The sequence below is a fragment of the Prenolepis imparis genome, unplaced genomic scaffold, assembly GCF_030444845.1.
Source record: "Prenolepis imparis isolate NDT839.2.m4 unplaced genomic scaffold, iyPreImpa1.0 SCAF_6, whole genome shotgun sequence".
In the NCBI taxonomy this organism is placed as follows: Eukaryota; Metazoa; Arthropoda; class Insecta; order Hymenoptera; family Formicidae; genus Prenolepis; species Prenolepis imparis.
The window spans coordinates 373,951-394,731 of NW_028141164.1; the positions used below are offsets into that span (position 1 = coordinate 373,951).

Genomic DNA, 20,781 nt, shown 5'->3' on the forward strand with positions numbered 1-20,781 from the left:
TGTTCACGCATGCGCACAAAATTCCCGGCGAGAAAGGTATGTTAGTATATATTCCTTTAATTCGCGCAATGTTTTGTCAAGCGTATGCGACGCGTTAAATATTAAATTAAGAGCCAAACACAATTTGCATAAATGCATATTATACTACTTTTTTCGTACTAGACGATCGGTGGATTGATTTTTTCGTGCACATAATATGCATTATGCATGTGTGTGTGTGTGTGTGTGTGCGTGGCGTGTGTGCGTGTGCGTGTGCGTGTGCGTGTGTGCGTGCGAGCGTGCGAGCGTGCGTGCGTGCGTGCGTGCGTAAAGAAATTAACGTATACATCAGTGTCTAAAGGTGCCTTTTCATGCTGACGCTCGACGCTCATTTTTAGCGGCAAAAGACGTCACGTGACCAAAAATAAAGATACCATTTCGTCAATTTTGGTCACGTGACGTCTTTTGCCGCTAAAAATGAGCGTCGAGCGTCAGCATGAAAAGGCACCTTAAATGTATAGGTAATGCTTGCTTGATTTTTGACGCGTATTCATTACGCGTTTATGTAAAATTTGTCCGAATTGGTCTCTTAGAAAGCAGAACTTATACGGTGACCAATGAAAATCTCCCGCTTTGGAGAAAATGAAACATCGCGAGAAACGATTGGCTGACCGTTGTCGCTTATTTGCAACGTGTTGCCGCGTTCTAGCCATATGTTTGTAGTTGCGCGCACCGTCCGCACCGTCCACCGTCCACCATCAACCGTCAATCGTCAATCGTCAACTTCAACCGCTGTACCGCCCTGTTTTTGAGAAAGAGAGGCCGAGCACGCACACGAGAAATTCTGCACGCACTTTCGATATCGCATGACTTGTTCGCGACAGCGCGTACAATATCTCAGCTATCGAAAAAGCTTCAACGAACGCTTCGGTGAATCCAATCGCCGAGACATTCTATCGGAACGTGGAGTAAGAGTCGGTATAAAGCTGAACGGAGCAATCGGCCACCGCAGCGAGCCAAGATGCAGGAACCTCAGCCGAAAAAGGGCAAAAAAGGTTAGTCGAATCGGCGATGTCGTCCAACGATACGAATATTCTTTCGCGCATATTGTATCGTCGAATTAAAGTGCATGTCGAATTAACATATGTACGCTCCTCTTTCGATGTGGCAAATGTCGTCTGCTACCTAACCTCAAACACGGATTTTACTCATTTTTGTTTTTTTTCCTCGGTGCGACATGACTACGACGATTTTATCATATTTAATGTCATCTATGTCGATATCTACACGATACTAATAGATGCAAGGCAAATTATAGCACTATTGTTTTGTAATATTAGTCCTTGACTCATTCTAATAATGTCCGATGGTTAGGTAACATTATAAGCTCAAACTATGCATAAGGATGCAGTGAACTAGTTTTGAAAATTCATTAAAATTTCTGCAATTATAGGTCACTCTGTCAGTTTATTAATTATATCGCGAGTGAGAGTTGCTCATTCTTGGTGCGTAGTGAAAGTTGATGACCTTTAAATTGCATCAGCTTTGTACAGTTATACTTTAATATAACTATAAAGTTCTCAATCAATTTATTGTCTGCTCTAATATAATAAAACTTTTAAATTTATTATTTCTGTTGAAGTTTTTAAGTAATGTATATACATACATACATCATATATATATATATATATATATATAAATGAAAAGTTATATTATTTATTAACAAAGCTCTTAATATTAAATAGTTTTATATTATATAATTATAAAATTATTTAATATTAATATATTAAGCTTTACATGTAGAATTATTTTTTGTGCATTATCTTTTTACATTTATGTCGACTTAATATCTTCAATAACATATCAACGTCTTGTAGTTATTTCACATGGAACAATTTTATCTTAATTATTAATTATCTTTTTCGTTTCTCTGTTATGTTTACACATATGGATCTTTCATTGAACTACAGTATTATTTCCTTGTCAACAAAAATAAACCGATTCAACTAATTTCTTGAGAGATTGTAATTTATTACGCATTCTGTATATACAATGAATTTGAATTTTTATAATTTAGCCAGTAGCTATCAATAAATAAATAAAAGTGATATTTATAATTTGTATCAATAGCTAGAAGAAATCGCAATGATAGTGACGAAGAAATTGAACAAGTATTGGCGGAGTTGGCACTGGAATATTCTGGAACAGAAGCAGTTACAGACAATAAAGTTGAAGACAAGTCGGAATCAAATGAGCAAAAGATTGACGATGAAGATAAAAAGAAAAAAGGGAAGAAGGATAAAAAGAAGGAAAAGGCTGAAAAAGACACTAAAGATGAAGCTCAAGACAATAATATAATAGCATCAGAATTAAATGATGCAGATATAGACATTGAAGTCAGTACTGTAAAAGCAGCAACACAAAAGAAAAAGGAGAAGAAAGAGATAATAGCACCAGAATTAAATGATGCAGATATAGACATTGAAGTAAGTACTGTAAAAACAGCAGCACAAAAGAAAAAGGAAAAGAAAGAGATAATAGCATCAGAATTAAATGATTCAGATATAGACATTGAAGACAGTACTGTAAAAACAGCGGCACAAAAGAAAAAGGAAAAGAAAGAGATAGTAGCACCAGAATTAAATGATCCAGATATAGACATTGAAGACAGTACTGTAAAAACAGCGGCACAAAAGAAAAAGGAAAAGAAAGAGATAGTAGCACCAGAATTAAATGATCCAGATATAGACATTGAAGACAGTACTGTAAAAACAGCGGCACAAAAGAAAAAGGAAAAGAAAGAGATAGTAGCACCAGAATTAAATGATGCAGATATAGACATTGAAGTCAGTACTGTAAAAACAGCGGCACAAAAGAAAAAGGAAAAGAAAGAGAGAGAAAAGCAAAAAAAATTGGCTCAAAAAAAAGTAAGTAAACAATATATGTAATTTATTTATTTTATAGATATTTCTTATATAAAGTTTTTTATATTTAAAGTAATAATATTTTTTCTATATTATTGAAATTAGTATTTGTACTAACTTTTATTACAACAGGAAATGACTAAGGAAACTAATAAGAAGACAGAAAATGGTGAAATAGTCGAAGCTGCAACCTCTGATGAGAAAAAAAAAGATAATGTACCTGAAAAGAAACAGGATAGTGTGGAAGCCGATGGTGACATTGTTGAACCGGAAGATAGTTCAAAGAAGAAAAAGAAAAAAGGTGCTAAGGAAGAAACTAAAGAGAAAGGTAATTTCATTAACTTAATAATATATATATATATATATATATTTATATAATAATATTAATTATTATATAAATATATATAATATTTATATATTTATATAATTATTCTTCTAACATAGCAGATGGGATTTTGTAATAGGCAAAGGTCCTGGAAAGAAAACTATTGCTGCTATGCAGGAAGCTTTAAGGAAAGTAAAAGAAGAGGAAGAGAGATTGAAACGTGAGGAAGAGGAAAGGATACGACAAGAAGAATTACGAGAGCAAGCAAGACTGGAACAATTGCGACTTGAACAAGAGCGCAAAGAAAAGAAAAAATTAAAAGAGAAACAGCGGAAAGAGAGATTGAAGGCAGAAGGAAAATTCTTGACTACAAAACAGAAGCAGGACAGAGCTAGAGCACAAGCGATGATTGAAGCGCTTAAAGCTCAGGGTCTTGACTTGCCAGATGTAGGAGAAAAGAAGCCTAGACCAGGTATTTCACAAAATGCATATATAGGAAATAATCGAAACTTTTTATATATAAAGTTTTTATTATATTAATCATTGTATTGTTTTAGGAACTCGAATCAGGCCGAACAAAATAAAACAACAAAGTAGTGTAGAGAAGAAAGAGGAAGAAAAAGTTGAAGATGATAAGACACCAGCGCCTCAAGTGCAAGTAGAAATTGTAGATGAACCGGTAAAGGAAATAAAGGAGAAGAAGGAAGAAGATGATGTCAAGGATTCATGGGATGCAGACACCACGGAGGATGAACAGGAAGAGGAAGGTATTACAAAATATATAATATATACATTATGATCGTCATGTGATTATACTTTGTATAATGATTAAAATGATCGAATCATAATTAATTAAATTTAGATAAATCGGACGATATTCTCAAGACATCCGAAACAGCAGAAGATGTTCAAAAAATATCGACTGAATCGGAAAAGAAAGAGTCCTCCGAAAGTGAAGTAGAAAGCGAAAGTGGGAGTGAATCTGAATCTGAAGAAGATAGTGAACAAGACAGTGAGGTAGAGGACAAAGTGCCAGATGCCGCGCGTAAAAAGGAACGTGCGAGAGAACGAATTCAGAATCGTCGTATAGAAGCTGAGAAGAAAAAATCTTTGGATAATTTGAGAGCTGCCGTAGTCTGTGTCTTAGGCCATGTAGATACCGGCAAAACCAAAATTCTAGATAAACTCAGGAGAACAAATGTGCAAGACGGAGAAGCTGGTGGTATAACTCAACAAATCGGTGCTACTAATGTACCAATTGAAGCTATCCAAGATTCGACAAAGCATGTAAAAGGCGTAAGTGTTTATTTTAGTACCTTAGTTCTTGGGTAAGAAATATTGAAATTTTATAAATATGTTACAGCATACATCGTTTCTTTTTTTGTTTTTAGTTTGCTGACAAGAAATTAAAAATTCCCGGTCTCTTGATCATAGATACGCCTGGTCACGAATCATTTAGTAACCTCAGGAGCAGAGGATCTTCTCTTTGTGATATAGCAATTTTAGTTGTAGATATTATGCATGGGTTGGAACCGCAAACTTTAGAGAGCATCAATTTATTAAAAGCAAAGAAATGTCCTTTCGTTGTTGCCCTTAATAAAATTGACAGGTACTATCTTATATTAAGTAATCGATTTGCAATTGCAATTAAATAATGTGCAATTTACAAATATAAAGTCACAATTTAATCTTTTCAGGTTATACGATTGGCAAACTATGAGCCGTAAGGATGTTCAAGATATAATAAAAAATCAAGCACCTAATACTCAGCGAGAATTCGAAAAGCGGTCCAAGGACGTAATTGTACAGTTTGCTGAACAAGGTCTCAATGCGGCATTGTATTATGAGAATCCAGATCCTAGGAATTATGTATCATTAGTTCCTACTAGTGCTATAACGGGTACGCTTTAAAATGAGACGTAGATAGCATTTGATGAAAATATCGGGGTGATTATTTACACATCGTTGTATCACAATACAGGCGAAGGCATGGGTAATCTGTTGGCGTTAATAGTCGATGCCTCTCAGGGTCCTCTGGCTAAGAGATTGATGTACAGCGAAGAACTTCAGGCTACCGTATTGGAAGTTAAAGCATTGCCTGGACTCGGCACTACGATAGATTGTATTCTAGTCAATGGATTGTTAAAAGAAGGTGATACAGTCATTATCGCTGGTACGGATGGGCCTATTGTAACGCAAATTCGCTCGCTTCTTATGCCGCAACCGTTAAAGGAATTGAGAGTTAAGGTAATCTGTCAAAATTACATATTTTGCATGTTGAAATGTCATTACAGCTATTATTTCTTTTTTATGTATCTTTTTGAAATATAATATTTATTGTATTGTATATGTATTTTTCATTCCACAGAGTGCGTACATCGAACATCGTGAAGTTAAAGCAGCTCAAGGAGTAAAAATTGCCGCAAAGGACTTGGAGAAAGCCATCGCTGGTATGTAATTTACTTTTAGATATTGGCATTTTTGCTTTTTGATAGTCATAATGCAAGAATCATCATACAGAAATTATGTATATATTATTTGTTTTTATGTCTAAAAAATTAAGTAATACAAAATTAATACTTGTTATTATCTACAGGGTTAAATTTGCAAGTTGCACAGAAACCAGATGAAGTGGATGTATTAAGAGAAGAAATAGCAAAAGAATTAACGAGTGCTCTTGGAAATATACGGTTAGCTGAACGAGGAGTTTATGTCCAGGCGTCAACTTTGGGAGCCCTTGAAGCTTTATTAGATTTTTTGAAGAGCAGTAAAATACCGGTGAGTACCCTTAATTATCTATTTATTTACCTGAAAATTATCCTTTCATTCTAATGCGAGACATCATATACACACATATTATAGTACTAATATTGTACTGTAACGTATTCTTTATACCCTATTATCGCTAATCGACAAAATGATACAATTGTCATCGCGTATAATCGCTCATGTCGAGTAATATTAATTCTGGTAAATGGCAAATTCTCATTGCTGAGATATATATATTAATCAATTTTAAATATAAAAGACAGATTTTCGTGAAAAAATATTCTTCATTGATATAGATGTCTCTTTTACAAAATATTTAGTCACAATCTCTCTTCAATGAGTAAAACTGATAATATTATTATCTTGATATTATAATTTTATCAGAGATTAAGGTGTTTAAAGTATTAAACTTATCTATGTGTATATAAATACGCAATCTATATCTCTATAATTTTGTAAAAACAAAATATTCCTATAGATTTTTTTTTAATTTACAATTACATTTCCATTTGCAGTTACATTTTTTACAATTCATTTATGTAATAAAAGAATAATGACTTCCTGTGCATATAATGCACATATGTAAAAGATTTCAAAATTTGACTTACGATTATATGTATAAATAAATTTAAAAAAAATATATATATCATCAAGCGCGTGTAGATCTCTGTAGGAGCAGAAAAACGAACAGACACACAGATAGACAGATAGATAGATCAGTAGCTATATAGATAGATAGACAGATGGAGAGAGAACAGCAGCAACAGCAGCAGCAACGAACCACTTCCTTCTTAACAGTTTAGCAGGATACGGCTCATTGGTCGCATACGGTGCTTGTACTCGTGATCCATCGTGCTATCAGCCGCACTGTTCAACCGTGGGCACGCCTCATAGCCTTTTACAAGATGTCTTATACATATGCCACGCATCGACAAAAAATTTGCACGCCATTCTTGAGCCTATTTTTTATTTTTTGAGAATTTTCTCTAAAGCAGACGTTTGAATTAATATATAATATAATAATAAAAAGAAACGAAATGTGCGTGCTTGTTTTTCACGATACAATTAGTATGTTATTTGTCGCGCGACAATTGCACGAAACTTAAGTTTTCTTTCGACGATAATGTGACGAAATAATCTTATTTGCATCGAAAAAATTGCAAATTATTTATTCATCAAATATTAAATTAATACATGGTACGGATAAATAAATACGATCGATTGTGCGAAGTATATTATTTACGAGAAAACTATAGAGTCGTCTAGCACTGATACGCGATGAAATCAGCGATGCGCATTTGTTCTTAATCAGATAGATAAATTTACGTGAGAGAGCGAGAGAGGCAAAAATATGTCCCGTTATATCTTGGAACTGAGATATCATTCACAACAAGCTCCGTCTACGATACAATGAACGTAATAGTAGAGGCAATTCCGCCAGAAAGTCTGTGATACATACATACATACATACATACGTGTAGCGAGTATGTGTAAGATATGTACACACGCATGCATAAATGTATATATATATACGTGCATATTTCGCAAGTTGAGGCTGGCATCAATCGCATGTCCGTCTAAAAGTATTTTTTTGTGGTGCCATATGAAGAAAGACAGAAGGGAAAGAGAGAAAGAGAGAGTACGGTAAAAACTTCCTGTCATCTTTGAGCTCGCGGAGGTAACACACCGTCCGAAACGGCCTTAAGCCTGTCCTTGCTCAGGTTATGAATGGGTTCTCCCCACCGTATCGTACCATCACGTGGTCCGATGACGTCAGTTTTATGGCACGCACACGCGAGAGAGACACGCACGCACGATCGCCTGTCTTTCCCTCCTTTCTCTCTCCCCTCAGCTTTGTTCTTCCTCCCCTTCCCGCTCAACTTCCTCACGTACATACAGAACACATTTCACGGCGCGAAAGGGGGACGGGTGGGAGGGAGAATCGGAGTATCACAGTGTCGCTCGACCAGAGTCGTCAGGGAGAAGAGGCGGAGAGGGTTGACGGTTTAAATTCACGCAACACACACATGCGACAATGGTATTTTTTTCTGTTTTTGTCTCTTTCTTTCTATCTTTTTCCTATTCATGTATATTTATCAATTTATCTATCTATTTATCTCTATATATCCATTTATCTATCCATCTATCTCTCTATCTCTCTTTCTTTATCTCTCGGAACGCTTCGCTTTTGCCAATATGGAGGCTCGCGTTCGCGGACGTGTGTAGGCTGGAAAAAAGGAATACGTGATCACGCACAACGTACAGGAAACTGCCTGCCCACACTCGGCGCGCAGGCACCGTGGGTGGACGGATCGACGGATGAACGGACCGGACGATTCAGAAATCGTAGCAATTTCAGGCCAGGCGTCGACACGAATAAATAGCGACTCCACGAAAGCTTGGCAAAATGATGGAAACATTTTTTAATCTTGAAGAGTATATGTTTTAGTCGGCTTATTTGATTAACATGTCGAGACGTTTTTATAATCATTGCAATCAAATTCGCGCTTCATCCTTAACTTTATATATACATATGTCTAGTTTCTACGTCAAAGAATTGGATTATTATTTTCTGACACATTTATACATTTCATATAATCAATTTATTTATAAAAAAGAAGCTAAAACTAGGAATTTTATTACAAGATTTGTGAATTTATTAATTATTCGATAGTATCTCTGTTTTATAGAATATAAAGTTTTCCTTGTTATATCTTTCAAACGCGTGTAAATTGAAGCTAATATACATTTTTATCACACACGCGACAATAGAATGATATAACTTTTGAGTTCAATGACTATAACCGAAGGAGAATCGATGTAAAGAGTCGAAAATATTCTCGGTTAGCCCTGAAGATGTTTTTCAAGGCGCCGTAATGACTCCGGGCTGTTATTGTAAACGTAAACACTATATATCGGCGCGCGCCCTCGTCGTTATTAAACGACTGTTCACAATAACGCCGTTGAATCGACGATTCTTATCGGGTGCGTCTTCCTGTCCTCGTCCCGTTTAGACGAACGGGATCGGAATATGTAGCTTAATCGGGGCGTGTTACGCTGTTCTTGGAACGTGCGTACGATCGCCGATTGCCTGTTTATAGACGTACAGGGTACAGATGCGATTGCAGACTGTAACAATAATAATCGAAAACAATCGTTCGAGCAGACTTTCGCGAGCCATATATATCATCGTTCTTATTTCGTTATTACCGAAATTGTTATGCAACAGGTGATGTTATTGACGCGATTCTCTGTAGCAACATCGACCGTCATTGATATCGTTTCCGAAACTGCTCGAATATATCTTTGATAAATATATTGATTAAAAATTATAAAAGAATTATAAAATTGTCGAAATTGAATGGACACGGACCAAAGAGAGATTAGCGCGTTGATAAAGAAGCTAGCTTATCAATGTTGTAAAGGATGTTGTTATTATTATAAATTCATATCAGTTGCTATCATTATTGATACAAATCTGTTAAGTATTCTAAATATGAATCGGTCGAGAAAGATGTATTCTTTTATCAACGCGTTGATATTAAAATCAAGTTATCTTTTTGCACGTACCTTGTACATGAGTCTGGTGTGGTCGAGTTTATTCGGCGTACGTCTTCTCTCGAAAGCTCTCGTCAGAGTCGGAGAAGAGCGAAGAACAGCGCGCCGTCACGAGCGGACAGAGCGGACGCCTTTCTCGGCTCCGTTTCGATGCGAGCACAACAGGAAAAGATGGTTCGCTTCCTCGCATTGTTTCTGAACGCTCGACAGCACGACGGCAGTCTCTTTACACGTCGGTTAAGAAATGGGTTCCCTCCAAACTAGAGAGAGACTAATGCATTTTCATTATAATCGCGCCTATCGTTCGCGTCTAATAAATTAGACAATCCGGTAATTAAGCAGCTTTCGCTTACAGACCTGGGCGACGAATACATTCTTCTTCCGTTCGTTCTTTTTACAAATTATTATCCATTTGGATGAATCTCTGTTCAGCTTTTGTCGTCATCGATTTATATCGTGCAATATGTTTGAGAGATCTTTGCAGACTCGACAACTCGACTGCAAATAACACGCTTTTGGCAACTCTATTAAAGGTTCTCCTTTTTTTTTTCCTTTTTCTACTCTACTCTGTCCTTCCTATATTTTTTTCGAAATGTCCGAGTATTAACAAAGAGAGGATTTCGCAAACAATGAATGACAATGTCCGACATTGTTCGCTTAAACGAAACCTTAACACTTTGGCGGAATTTAAACTCGAGTTTGAAACTTTTCAAACGCGAGTGTTTGGAATTCTTGCTACAGGAAATTCTTATACAATAGAAAAATTGGTCCCCGCGGGAACTTTTGGCGCACGGGCTATTCTGCATTCGAAATTTCGCAGCATCTGATTCTCGCCGGTACAGAGAAACGCACTCGGGTCTCGATCTGTCTACCTACCTATCTACCCACCTACCTCTATCTACCTACCTGCCTGCGTCGTCGAGCGTTCGCGTCACGGGCGGGCGGAAACGCGCGGCACTGGCACTCGCTCCTCTTCCGCGCGCCGGTGCGGTGCAGCAGGAAAAGATGGCTCGTTTCCTCGCATTGTTTCTAACCGCGGCAATATGAGCGCGCGGCCTGCATATGCGGCGTATCCGGGGACATGGGAGCGGATGCGCGGACGCGCACACGCTCCGCCGCGTTTTTCACCAAGCGATCGAGGAAAGTTGCGCATTAACGCGTTAAACGCGAATCTCGATTAACTTCATCAAGCTTTATGACCCAAGATTATATATACGAGCTGCCTCGAGACAACCCGGACGTTGTTTTAATCTCAGCTTCTTCGATCATTACGGAAAGGGACGAGTATCGAGAAAAAGTTCTTTTCTTTTTCTTTTTTTTTTTTGCATGTCTGCACAATTAACTGAAAGAATTAAAAATTTTTATATATTTTAAATTATTCGAAGAATAGATGACTTGTCATTGATTTAAGCTCTTTCTTTTTAATAATTTATAATAATAAAAAGCGTTAAAAAGTTATATAGTTGTCTCGTGAATTTGGGGAGTTGGCTGGCGTCGTAGTTTACTTGAACAAATTTTGTTCTATTCCGCAAAGCTCATCGCTCTGTTCACGAGATGCATCTTTCGCCGATGGTAGCATCATCGCCGCGTAACCGTGGGTCTTTTTGTAAAAAAAAAAAAAAAAAAAAAAAAAAGGCACGTCACCGAATTTGCGAGAGGCGCAAAACACGCTTGTCCTTCGGTGCCGACGTTAATCGTACGCGCGCGCTTGTTCGCTCGCTCGCGCGGGCAGGATATGCAGGAGGAGCAGAATGGGAGGCGAGTTTAATAAATTAGCGTTTCCTTCTTCGGCGCAGCGTGCCGCAGTTACGACGAGAGGCTAAAGAGGATCCGTGCTCTGACGGCTGGTTTTAAATGCCGGAAGCGCACCCCCTCGCCCCCGGTCTCTCCCGATCACCCGAACCCCACCTTTGTCCCTCTCTCCCTCTGCTCCCTCTGCGCCGAGCCCTCTTCACGCCCCGCTTCCACCTCCGTCTTACTCTTCCTCCCAACTTCCTCTCGCTTGTACCAGCGGCGTTTCTTTCGCCGGCAACATCTGCCATGTCCGCCTTTTTTCTCGTCGTATTACGTTCCTCTTCTTCTCTCGTTCGCGCGCGTCTCTCCTTCTTTCTTCCGCGCTCAATTTTTTTTTCCACCACGGCACCTCTCTCGCCTTTTGCCCTCTTCCCCCCTCTTTCCTCTTCTTCCCTCCCCCCCCCCCTCTTTGAGAGCATCCGTTCTTCCAAAGCCAAGTATCGTCAATTTGCGACTTGCTACGAATTTTGATAGCGTACGAAGAAGAACGTCGACAAGTTTTCGTGCTGATAAACGACTATTGTTTTTAAAAAATTTCACTTGTTTATTGAGTTTGGTTTTCCTTCGCAACTTCGAACAAATTATATAAAATCTAAATTTAAAAAAGCATATATAATTTGATAAGAAATATATTTACTTTTGAATGTTATGTGGAAATTGATTTAAATTTTATTATAAGCATTATTAGAAAAAAAAAATATGACAAAGATACAGTAATTGAGTAATGTACAACTGTGTATATATTATTTTTAATTGATCATTAAACTATCTAAAAATGTTCAAATATTATAGTGTTGTACATGCAAATTTTTATGTGAGTGTGCGCGCGCTTGTCGCTTTGTCTTTTGCTTTGACATTTCACGAAACTGCATCCCTGCAATGTATAATAAATAGAGTCGATGTAAATTGACGATATATATATATATATATATATATATATATATATATATATATATATATACATATATATCTGGTGTCAGGATCGGAATTCGACGCGCACCGGAAGTTCTAAACACACTTATCAAGAGACATGGTTGTGTCTCACGCCAAGTCACGCGCAGCAACAGCAAGGCGGATCGTGTATCTGTACGCGAGCCGCCAAGTTGTGTATGAGAGTACTTTAGATTATCGAATCTCAGTAACGGCTGGACCGATCAGGTTCTTATATATACTCAATCGATAGCTTGTCTATTTTACGTAACAAAAGTATCTTTATTTGCGTGCTCTATGAAGAAAAATATTACGATGAAGAACCCAATATCAAAATTTCCAGACATTTAAGAAATGTCATTATTATAATTTCGGTCCGAAATGAGAGCTTCCGATCTCCCGGATTAGAAAGACCGATATACTTTTACAATTTTCAATTTTTTACAAAACAACGCTGACAGTTGATAGTAAAAGTCACAAAATATATTTGATGCACCTAAGTGCATCATCTTTGCTTACATTATGCTTTGAAAAATTCTTTATCAACGATTAGAGTAATGATAAATAAAATAATTTAATGCAAAAAGTTTGACCTCTTATGAAATAATTATCACATATATTTTCATTTTTATTTTTATTTTTTAATGCACTATATGGAGATGTGTTAATAATAATTTTTCATTATCAGTCACAATATTCTTACGGCAGTGCAATGTCAAGTTTTTTGCATTAAATTTTTTCTTTTTAATTTAGGTGCATCATATTTATTGATACATATTGTATTTGGAAAAATTGTTTATCGGAATATATTTTGTGTGTTCTAATTTTATATCAAGATACATATCACAAATATTTAATTAATATATGCACGATTATTGCAAATATATTGTACTTTGTTGCATAAAACAATTTTAATATCGAGAATTCTATGATATGCATAAGTTTCTCAATTGATTTTTAATAATTTTCTGATAGTTCTCGGAAATGTATCATTTTCCACTTATTCGTTCATCCGCTGATCCGTACTTGTCATTTCTTTTCAATCGCCTGCCTATCAATCTCCTGATTATACCGGCTCGAGAATTTGCCCGTAAATAGGAGTTGTACCATTTGCACGGTCTGTATACCTGCGAGAATAATTATCGTTCCAATCGTGGAGGATGCAGTTCGCGAGAGGAAGCGAGAAAAACGAACGTGTATTTAAAACGCCGGATTGTTATAAACTTTAAAATATTAATAAGGAAATAAACTTTAACGGAAGTTTATTATTACAAAAGAAAAAGGAATTAGAAGAGGTATTATTTATAAAAGAAAAAAAATGAATGATCCCCAACATTCTTTAGAATGATAATTTATATATAAGCTTCAGTACACACACATTTTGAAATTGTTAAATATCATTGGCTATTAATATCTAATATTTAATTTTATATAGTATGTTTTAGAATATTTTAGTTCCTAAAAGAAAAGCTTTATATAATGATCTTGTTTACGTACTGGAGAATATATATATAGAGAGAGAGAAAGTAAAAGGAATAAAGAGCGAGAGAGAGAGAGAGAGAGTCTGGAAGTTATAATATTATACTTATAGCATATTTAAATTTGATCGCGCAGTTCTTAATGCGGCAATTAATCCTGTATATCAAGTATCATTTTATAGACATTGACCATATCAGCAACTGATATAAATATCTGTTTCGCAACCGGAAAACAGACGCACGAGTGTAATTATAAGGAAGATTACAGGAAATTCGCGTCTTATGGCGAATGACTGAGGCTGAATGTAACATTTGCAGTATAATCTGGCAGTTATCGGAAATATACTCACTTTTAATTAATTTCCTTACATTTATTCAGCGAGACATATTGAAGGTGATTTATTTATGATTGTGTTCATTTCCAACGTAGAAAATATGGTATTATCTCATTAAGATACTCCCTGTCGAATTGCGTGAGAAATTGTTTATTGCTGAAATTATATCATAATATGTATATATATTTATTATTTGCAGAATCGTTAAATGTTTAACTCTGGATTATTCATCTTTTGAATAAAATTTGCGTATTTAATATGCAAAGAAATAACTAAAAATCTTTATTTTTGCTACATTTCGAATATTTTTATTAATTGCGATAAATATACCTTTGTACTATCTAGTGCTATTTTGAAATCCATGTACCTATACTTGTTAGGAATAAATATAATTACACAAGTTGAGGAGTTTAGATACATGAGAAATAATGTATATAGAAAAATCTTTTCAGAAACAGATTGTTCGATATGGATAAACTGTCGCAGAGTTTTATATATGTATATCTCTTGCGAAAAGACTCGTGTTGAGACGTTCGGCTTTAATTCCGAGTCTATCTCGTGGCTCTTCTCCGACCGCGAAGCGGCCTTTTCTCGGTAAAGCCGCGAAACGGCTTGTTTGCGAACTGCATCGCGTCGCGCGCGTTTATTTCAACGTGTTACGTCGCGCATCTTCTCGCGTGTCGTCCCGTCTCGCTGCGTCCGAATCCGGGCGACGCTGCATGCGTCACTGGTTATTTTTGCCCAGACCCGCGGGATGGATCTCCATGGTGGTTTCTCGATGGCGATGGATTCCGGTCCCGGTAACCAGCGCAGAGCATAGATTCTACCACAAAACCCATCTTGCCTCTTCGTCTCTCAAAGAGAGAACAATTATCACGTGATGACACGTCGATGAAAAGTTACATTGTCTTGTAAGAGAAGAGTCTGCCATGGTTCGGAGATAAAGAGATGACACACGCAAGTGTGCGAGTGGAGCGCAGCTCCGGCCGTTTAGATTGTTACAGCAATCGTCCCCCGCCGCCTTCCTTCCACCTTCCGTTACGTAACAATGTGCGAAATAACGTAACGCAAGAAACTATGTAATAATGTTGCCAAGATGACAGCCGTTGCACGCTGTCGAGCGAAATCGGAGCGACTTGCGTAATGACAAATCGCTCGCTCTTTTATTTTATTGCACAATTAACAATCTCTCTAATTCGCTAATCAATCAATATTTTTGTCTCTTTATTTACAGTACTCTGGAATTCGTATCGGGCCGGTCGTCAAGAAAGATGTCATGAAAGCTTCCATCATGTTGGAACACGATAGCCAGTGAGTAGAGCTTACAATTAGATTTTGTACCGAGTCTAGTTTGATATGATATTAAAGCAAATTTTTTTTTTTTCAATAGTTTTTTATTACGAAATTGAGAACCGAAATAATAACTCGTCAAAGTTTTCTTTAATAATTTTCTAACGCGAAAGAGAAAATTCTATGCTTTGCTATGATATTTCGAGTTTTTGAGAAAAAGTTTTCAAGTTTTCTGGCCAGCTGGCTAGATTGCATTTAAGAAATAATCGCCATTTAATTCGTTGCGCAGATACGCCACGATTCTCGCGTTCGACGTGAAAATAGAAAAGGACGCGCAGGAACTAGCAGACGCGCAGGGCGTTAAAATCTTCCAGGCGGATATCATTTATCACCTGTTTGACAAATTCACCAACTACAGGGAAGAACTGAAGCAACGTAAACGGGACGAGAACAAGCACATTGCCGTATTCCCGTGCAAGTTAAAGATCCTCCCGCAGGTGCGTATGTGTTTTTTTTTTTTTTTTTTTTTTGCGAAATTTACGTCGGCAGTCTAAAGTCGCCAACTTTTTAACGGAGATCCGATATAATTTGTATTTCAGTACGTATTCAACTCGAGGGATCCGATCGTGATTGGCGTGATGATCGAGGCTGGAATCGTCAAGGAAGGAACGCCACTCTGCGTCCCGAGCAAAGACGTGAGTCGACTCTTTTTATTCATTCTTCTTTCTCTCTCCAACTCTCTAAACTCGTGAATCGCATCTTTTCGCATCGTTCGCATCATTAGAATATGAATATCGTCGAGTAATCTTTACATGTCGCATGTGAGAATCAATAACATTACTATACTTTGACTCTTCGATGAATCCGTAAGAGTGATATGCTTGATATCTGTGAGATTTTTTTATTATTAGCGACACATATATATTTGAAATAACAACATTCTCTCCAATGAGAGAAAAATATCCTAGAGAGATTTATTTAAGAGAAAATGAAATTATATATACTCTGTTAGATTATTTTTATTATTCTCTCTCTACGAAAATAGAAGAATATAAACATCGACAAAGTATCTTTGCGACTTGTACACAAAATAATCGTGTTTCGCATGTACAATCGCGGTGGCCGGAGAGATTAATGTCTACGTCAAAGGTCCGCGGCGAAAATTGAATCCGCGCGTCCAGAACGGATGAATGAGAATGAGAGAAAGAGCCAGGACGGAGGAATCGGAGCAGTCTCGAGGCTCGGGAAACCGAGAACTATCGGGATACGCGTAGGTGAACTCGTTCGGCGGAAATACGGCGATTCAGTTAGTCGATCGAGCGGGCGGACACGTAAACTCGCTCCGGCATTCTCGCTCTCCCAGCGAGATCCCTCTCCCGTTCTTTCCCGTAGGAGGAACCGGGTGGGTAGAAGCTCTGCTATCCGGCCTCGCCTTACGCGGTAGCGCGAGCACGAGCGCGAAACGTTGCAGGTTGCCTAGCCTCGAATCTCGTAGGCGTTGGCGATGCCATTAGCGGCACGCAAATTCCCGACGGACAAAAATCCGAAATGTATTCTCCCACCAACGTCGCGCGTGACGCACCCACGCAGCAGCCCGCGATCAATGATTTAACGCGCCTGACCGGCCAGACTCGCGCGCGACACTCCTTCCCTTTTGCCGATTTTTCACATTCCATTCCGCGATTCGCTTCTTTCATTTTGGGGAAAGAATGTATCATTTTAAAAACATATTTTATTTCTCTTCACGATAGAAATCTCTCTTTACGCGCTTGCGTTCAGGCTCTCCTCTCTCTCTCTCTCTCTCTCTCCCCCCCTCTCTCTCCTTTTTGTTATATATATATATATTTTAAACTCTTACGATATACGATTTTTCAAACATTTGCATAATATTATATTTATTATACACGTCTGGGCGTGCCTCGCCAATATCTCTTTGCTATTCTCGAAAATATCTCGCCTCTCGTGAAAGTTGCAAATCGCAACCGATGTATGTATGTGGTTTTGCGATTCGTAGGAGTCGCGAGCGAATCGCGCGCGTGAAATCGCGCGAAGGGAGACGAGACGACTGGCATTCCGAGCCCTTGCGCATATAGAAAGCGGCTCCGACCACGTATCCACGTAGCCCACGCGATATTCTCCGCGGGACATCGAGAGGAACTCCTCTCTCGCCCAGGCTCTTAACGAGAAATTTCTCAACATTTTCTGGCGACGATACGCCTCGCTCTCGCTCTCACTCGGGAATGAATTCACGAGGAGTTTATAATTTTTTGCGCAACGTGCATCTCTTAAAGAAATGATCGTTTTTGCGCGAGAGAAGCTCATTTATTTTAATTTATTTTTGAATGCGTATCAAAAGAAGATTCTTTGCTTTTTACCGAGGCTGTCATGGTTCTCGAGGAAATGTATCGCAATTTAGTTACAATAGCTATACTGCTGTAGATAATGCTAAAGGAAGTTTAGGCATTTCTTACCTCCTCTAGCTTCTTTCTTTAGAATAGGGCACGGCGAGGCTTTGAAGCGAGGCTTATATACTTTTAGAATAAATTTTAAATCTATTTCAAGAATTTTTCTCAAGACTCGAGAGACAGAATCCAACCGAGGTTTCCAAAACTTCGGATTACAAAATCTGTAAGAAGCTCTGTGGCGGAAGAAAAAAACGCCTCGCAAACAAAACGATCGGCTGAGAAAAACTGGAAAATTTACCGTGAAAGTTATTTCCGCCGAAACGTGGCACGCTCCCGCAGAGAACCGCGTCCCTGACGATTGACCTGATGATTATCCCAGGCGTATATCGAGTCTCACGAAACTCGAGTTAGCGCAGGTCAGTTTGCGCCTGGGTCTCTCTCTCTGGTTTTGTTCAAGACGATCGAAGGCGACCGGATGTGCGTCGTCGTTGTCGTTGGCGATGAGGAACGCATCGATATCGTTCGCGCCGCGAAAGGAAGCGGTTTAATAACGACGGGGCGGAAGAACGTGAGGTCGATACGACGCGTGAGCTCGCAAACGTCGAGCGGATTTTCAGCTCGCGCGATAGAGAGACTCTTGCACGGAGATCGGAGCAAAATTTCGCGCTCCAGACGCATCGTCTGTCACTCTTTACGTTTTATCGATGTTTTCTTCTTCCTTTTTTGAAATTTTACAAGATGCATTATATATTTAAATCGAGATGGAAATTGCGCGAGCTAATGCGGATTCAAAATAAATTATGAGACATTTGTCTCTCTCTTTGGTTGTACCTACGGATTCATTCATATGCTATTGCGCAAGTTTCTCGTAAATACTTTTAATAAATTCACTAACAATAAGTTAAGTGATTTGCTAATAGCGTTGACGACTGACTGTCGATCGTGTCGTTACATAACTTGCCTTACATATTTTGCTCTTTTCTTGAAATTTATTTCTCGCGTATGTATCGCGAAAAGGAAAGAGTCCCCTGGAGAGTGTAACGTATCTATTAATTTATTCGCTTTCCCTCTCTCGCGACTTGTATCGTGCGTTATCGGGTATATGCGTGCACTCTGCACACAACATATATGTGTAAAGACACATACGCATACATAGAGCGTATATAAGCATTGCGCAACGCGGCGATTCTCGATAGGCGGTTCTAACGCCGAGCGGAAATCCGGCGGATTCTTTCGGCTTGCCGTTTTCTTGTCATTTCCTTTTTTTTCTCCCCTCCTATTATCCTTTACATTTTCCTCTCTTTCCGCCGACCAATCGATCGATCGATCGTTTCATTCATTCTGTGAATCGGGTTCTGCTCGGCCCGATGACCCGAAAGCGTAGAGTTGCGATAGCGCCGCACTTTTGATGCTCTCTTCCTTCCTCTTTCTCTCTTTCTATTTCTTGCTGCTTGCTCGGAGAATAGATCTCGGCGCTTTTCACGATTGGATGCTTCTGGCGGAAATAACCTCCGCTGAGTAAAGCACATCATCTTTTCTTCTTCTTCTTCTTCGCGGTCCTCGCTCCGACCGTGTGTATCGCGCAACTTGTTCATTTTCTTCTGCTTCCTCTTTATCAGGCTGTTAAGCGACAACAGGGGACTGCCGCGTCTGCTGGCGCATAACAGAGTGCTAATGCTAACGAAATAGACGCATTTCATCGGTCGTTTGTGTGCAACATTTTCGTTTATTATAAATTTCGTTATAAGGTAAATCTTGGAGAAGTCTATCGAAATGAGATATGGTTGTAAATAATTTTACGCGATTACTAAAGTCTTAAGAATCTCTTAATTTTTATTAAACATTTCCACTTTTTGTGTAAATTATGCACACAATTTATAATTGGAAATTGTTAAAATTATGAAATCTTCAGATATAAATCATACATACACACACAATACCTACTCGTTTACAAAATCTTGAAATAAAAATAGATTAAACTCGGAGCTGGATATAATGATGGTGTTAAAAATATTATCCTGTCGTTTGTCAATGTCGTACCCATGAAGCGAAAGTAGGAAACTCGACAAAGAACGAGTGATCGGAGCGAGGTGGAAAAAGGAGGGAAAGAAAGAGAGAGATAGATAAAGAGTGAGAATGAGGCGGAGGCCCTTTATCGTAGCAAGTTCAACAACACGCTATCGTGAGACGAGAAACACGATCAACGTACATCCCGCGTCGACGTTCGTCCGATTCTCAACTTCTAATACGATGTTTCATAATTCCATCTGTCTCTCGTATGCTTACAATTAAATGAAATCCCTGATAAACGCCCGATTTTATTTAATTTGAAAAATTTTATTAATTTTTTGGATACTTTTGTATCGACGATCCTGAAAAATACACGCGACTATTGTCTATCCTGAGATTAGACTGATTTTTTTTTTCATTTGTGGAATTATATCCAGCTCGTGGGTGAGCGACAGGAACTAGAACACGCTTCGGTGAACACAAGTCCTCTTCCGCCGGAAAGGCGCTGGTAACCATTCTTCCTTTCTCTCTTCTTCCCTCCCCCTTCTCTCTCTCTCTCTCCCTTCTTGCTTCCTCTTCCTTCTTCTTGACGCGCATACGCACCGTGACGAATTCGCGGCAGATAGGAAATAGGAATTTCAAGCCGAGAGGATATCTCTCTATTGAGAGATATTCAGACCGCGACGTTTCGCAATTGTCCGCAATGCACGCGGTTGTTATTCTCTCAAGTATGAGAGAGAGAGGGAGGAGGGAGGGCTCCTACGCGCGAAAATTATCCTTCCTGACTTTACTTACTCTCTTCGTCGCGAATCGTCCAAGAGTAGAAAATATAGCACGCGGTTCTATACGAAGATGGTTTGCATCACCTTTTGATTATTTATTGAATCTCTAAAGAAGCAAAACTTCTTTCCGATTCTCTTATTTTATTATTCTTCAATGGACAATAATAACAAATTTAGATTAATTGGTTTCAATTTTCAATAT

At 38.3% G+C, this 20,781-nt stretch overlaps 1 protein-coding gene across 2 annotated transcripts in view; it reads left to right on the plus strand.

Moving 5' to 3' along the window:
• The first annotated feature begins 693 nt into the window (after positions 1-693).
• The window catches only part of Eif5b (eukaryotic translation initiation factor 5B), a 33,723-nt gene continuing 13,635 nt past the window's right edge, over positions 694-20,781 (plus strand). For both annotated transcript variants that reach the window (XR_014425547.1, XM_083040334.1), the window contains exons 1-14: positions 694-1,034; positions 2,110-2,906; positions 3,036-3,231; positions 3,368-3,700; positions 3,786-3,995; positions 4,091-4,524; positions 4,620-4,837; positions 4,926-5,128; positions 5,210-5,475; positions 5,597-5,678; positions 5,825-6,006; positions 15,327-15,403; positions 15,672-15,879; positions 15,982-16,077. Coding sequence is in view for 1 of the 2 variants with exons in the window: in XM_083040334.1 (XP_082896460.1) it covers positions 1,001-1,034; positions 2,110-2,906; positions 3,036-3,231; positions 3,368-3,700; positions 3,786-3,995; positions 4,091-4,524; positions 4,620-4,837; positions 4,926-5,128; positions 5,210-5,475; positions 5,597-5,678; positions 5,825-6,006; positions 15,327-15,403; positions 15,672-15,879; positions 15,982-16,077 (3,336 nt within the window). In the remaining variant the exon portion in view is untranslated. The remainder of the gene's footprint in view (positions 1,035-2,109; positions 2,907-3,035; positions 3,232-3,367; positions 3,701-3,785; positions 3,996-4,090; positions 4,525-4,619; positions 4,838-4,925; positions 5,129-5,209; positions 5,476-5,596; positions 5,679-5,824; positions 6,007-15,326; positions 15,404-15,671; positions 15,880-15,981; positions 16,078-20,781) is intronic.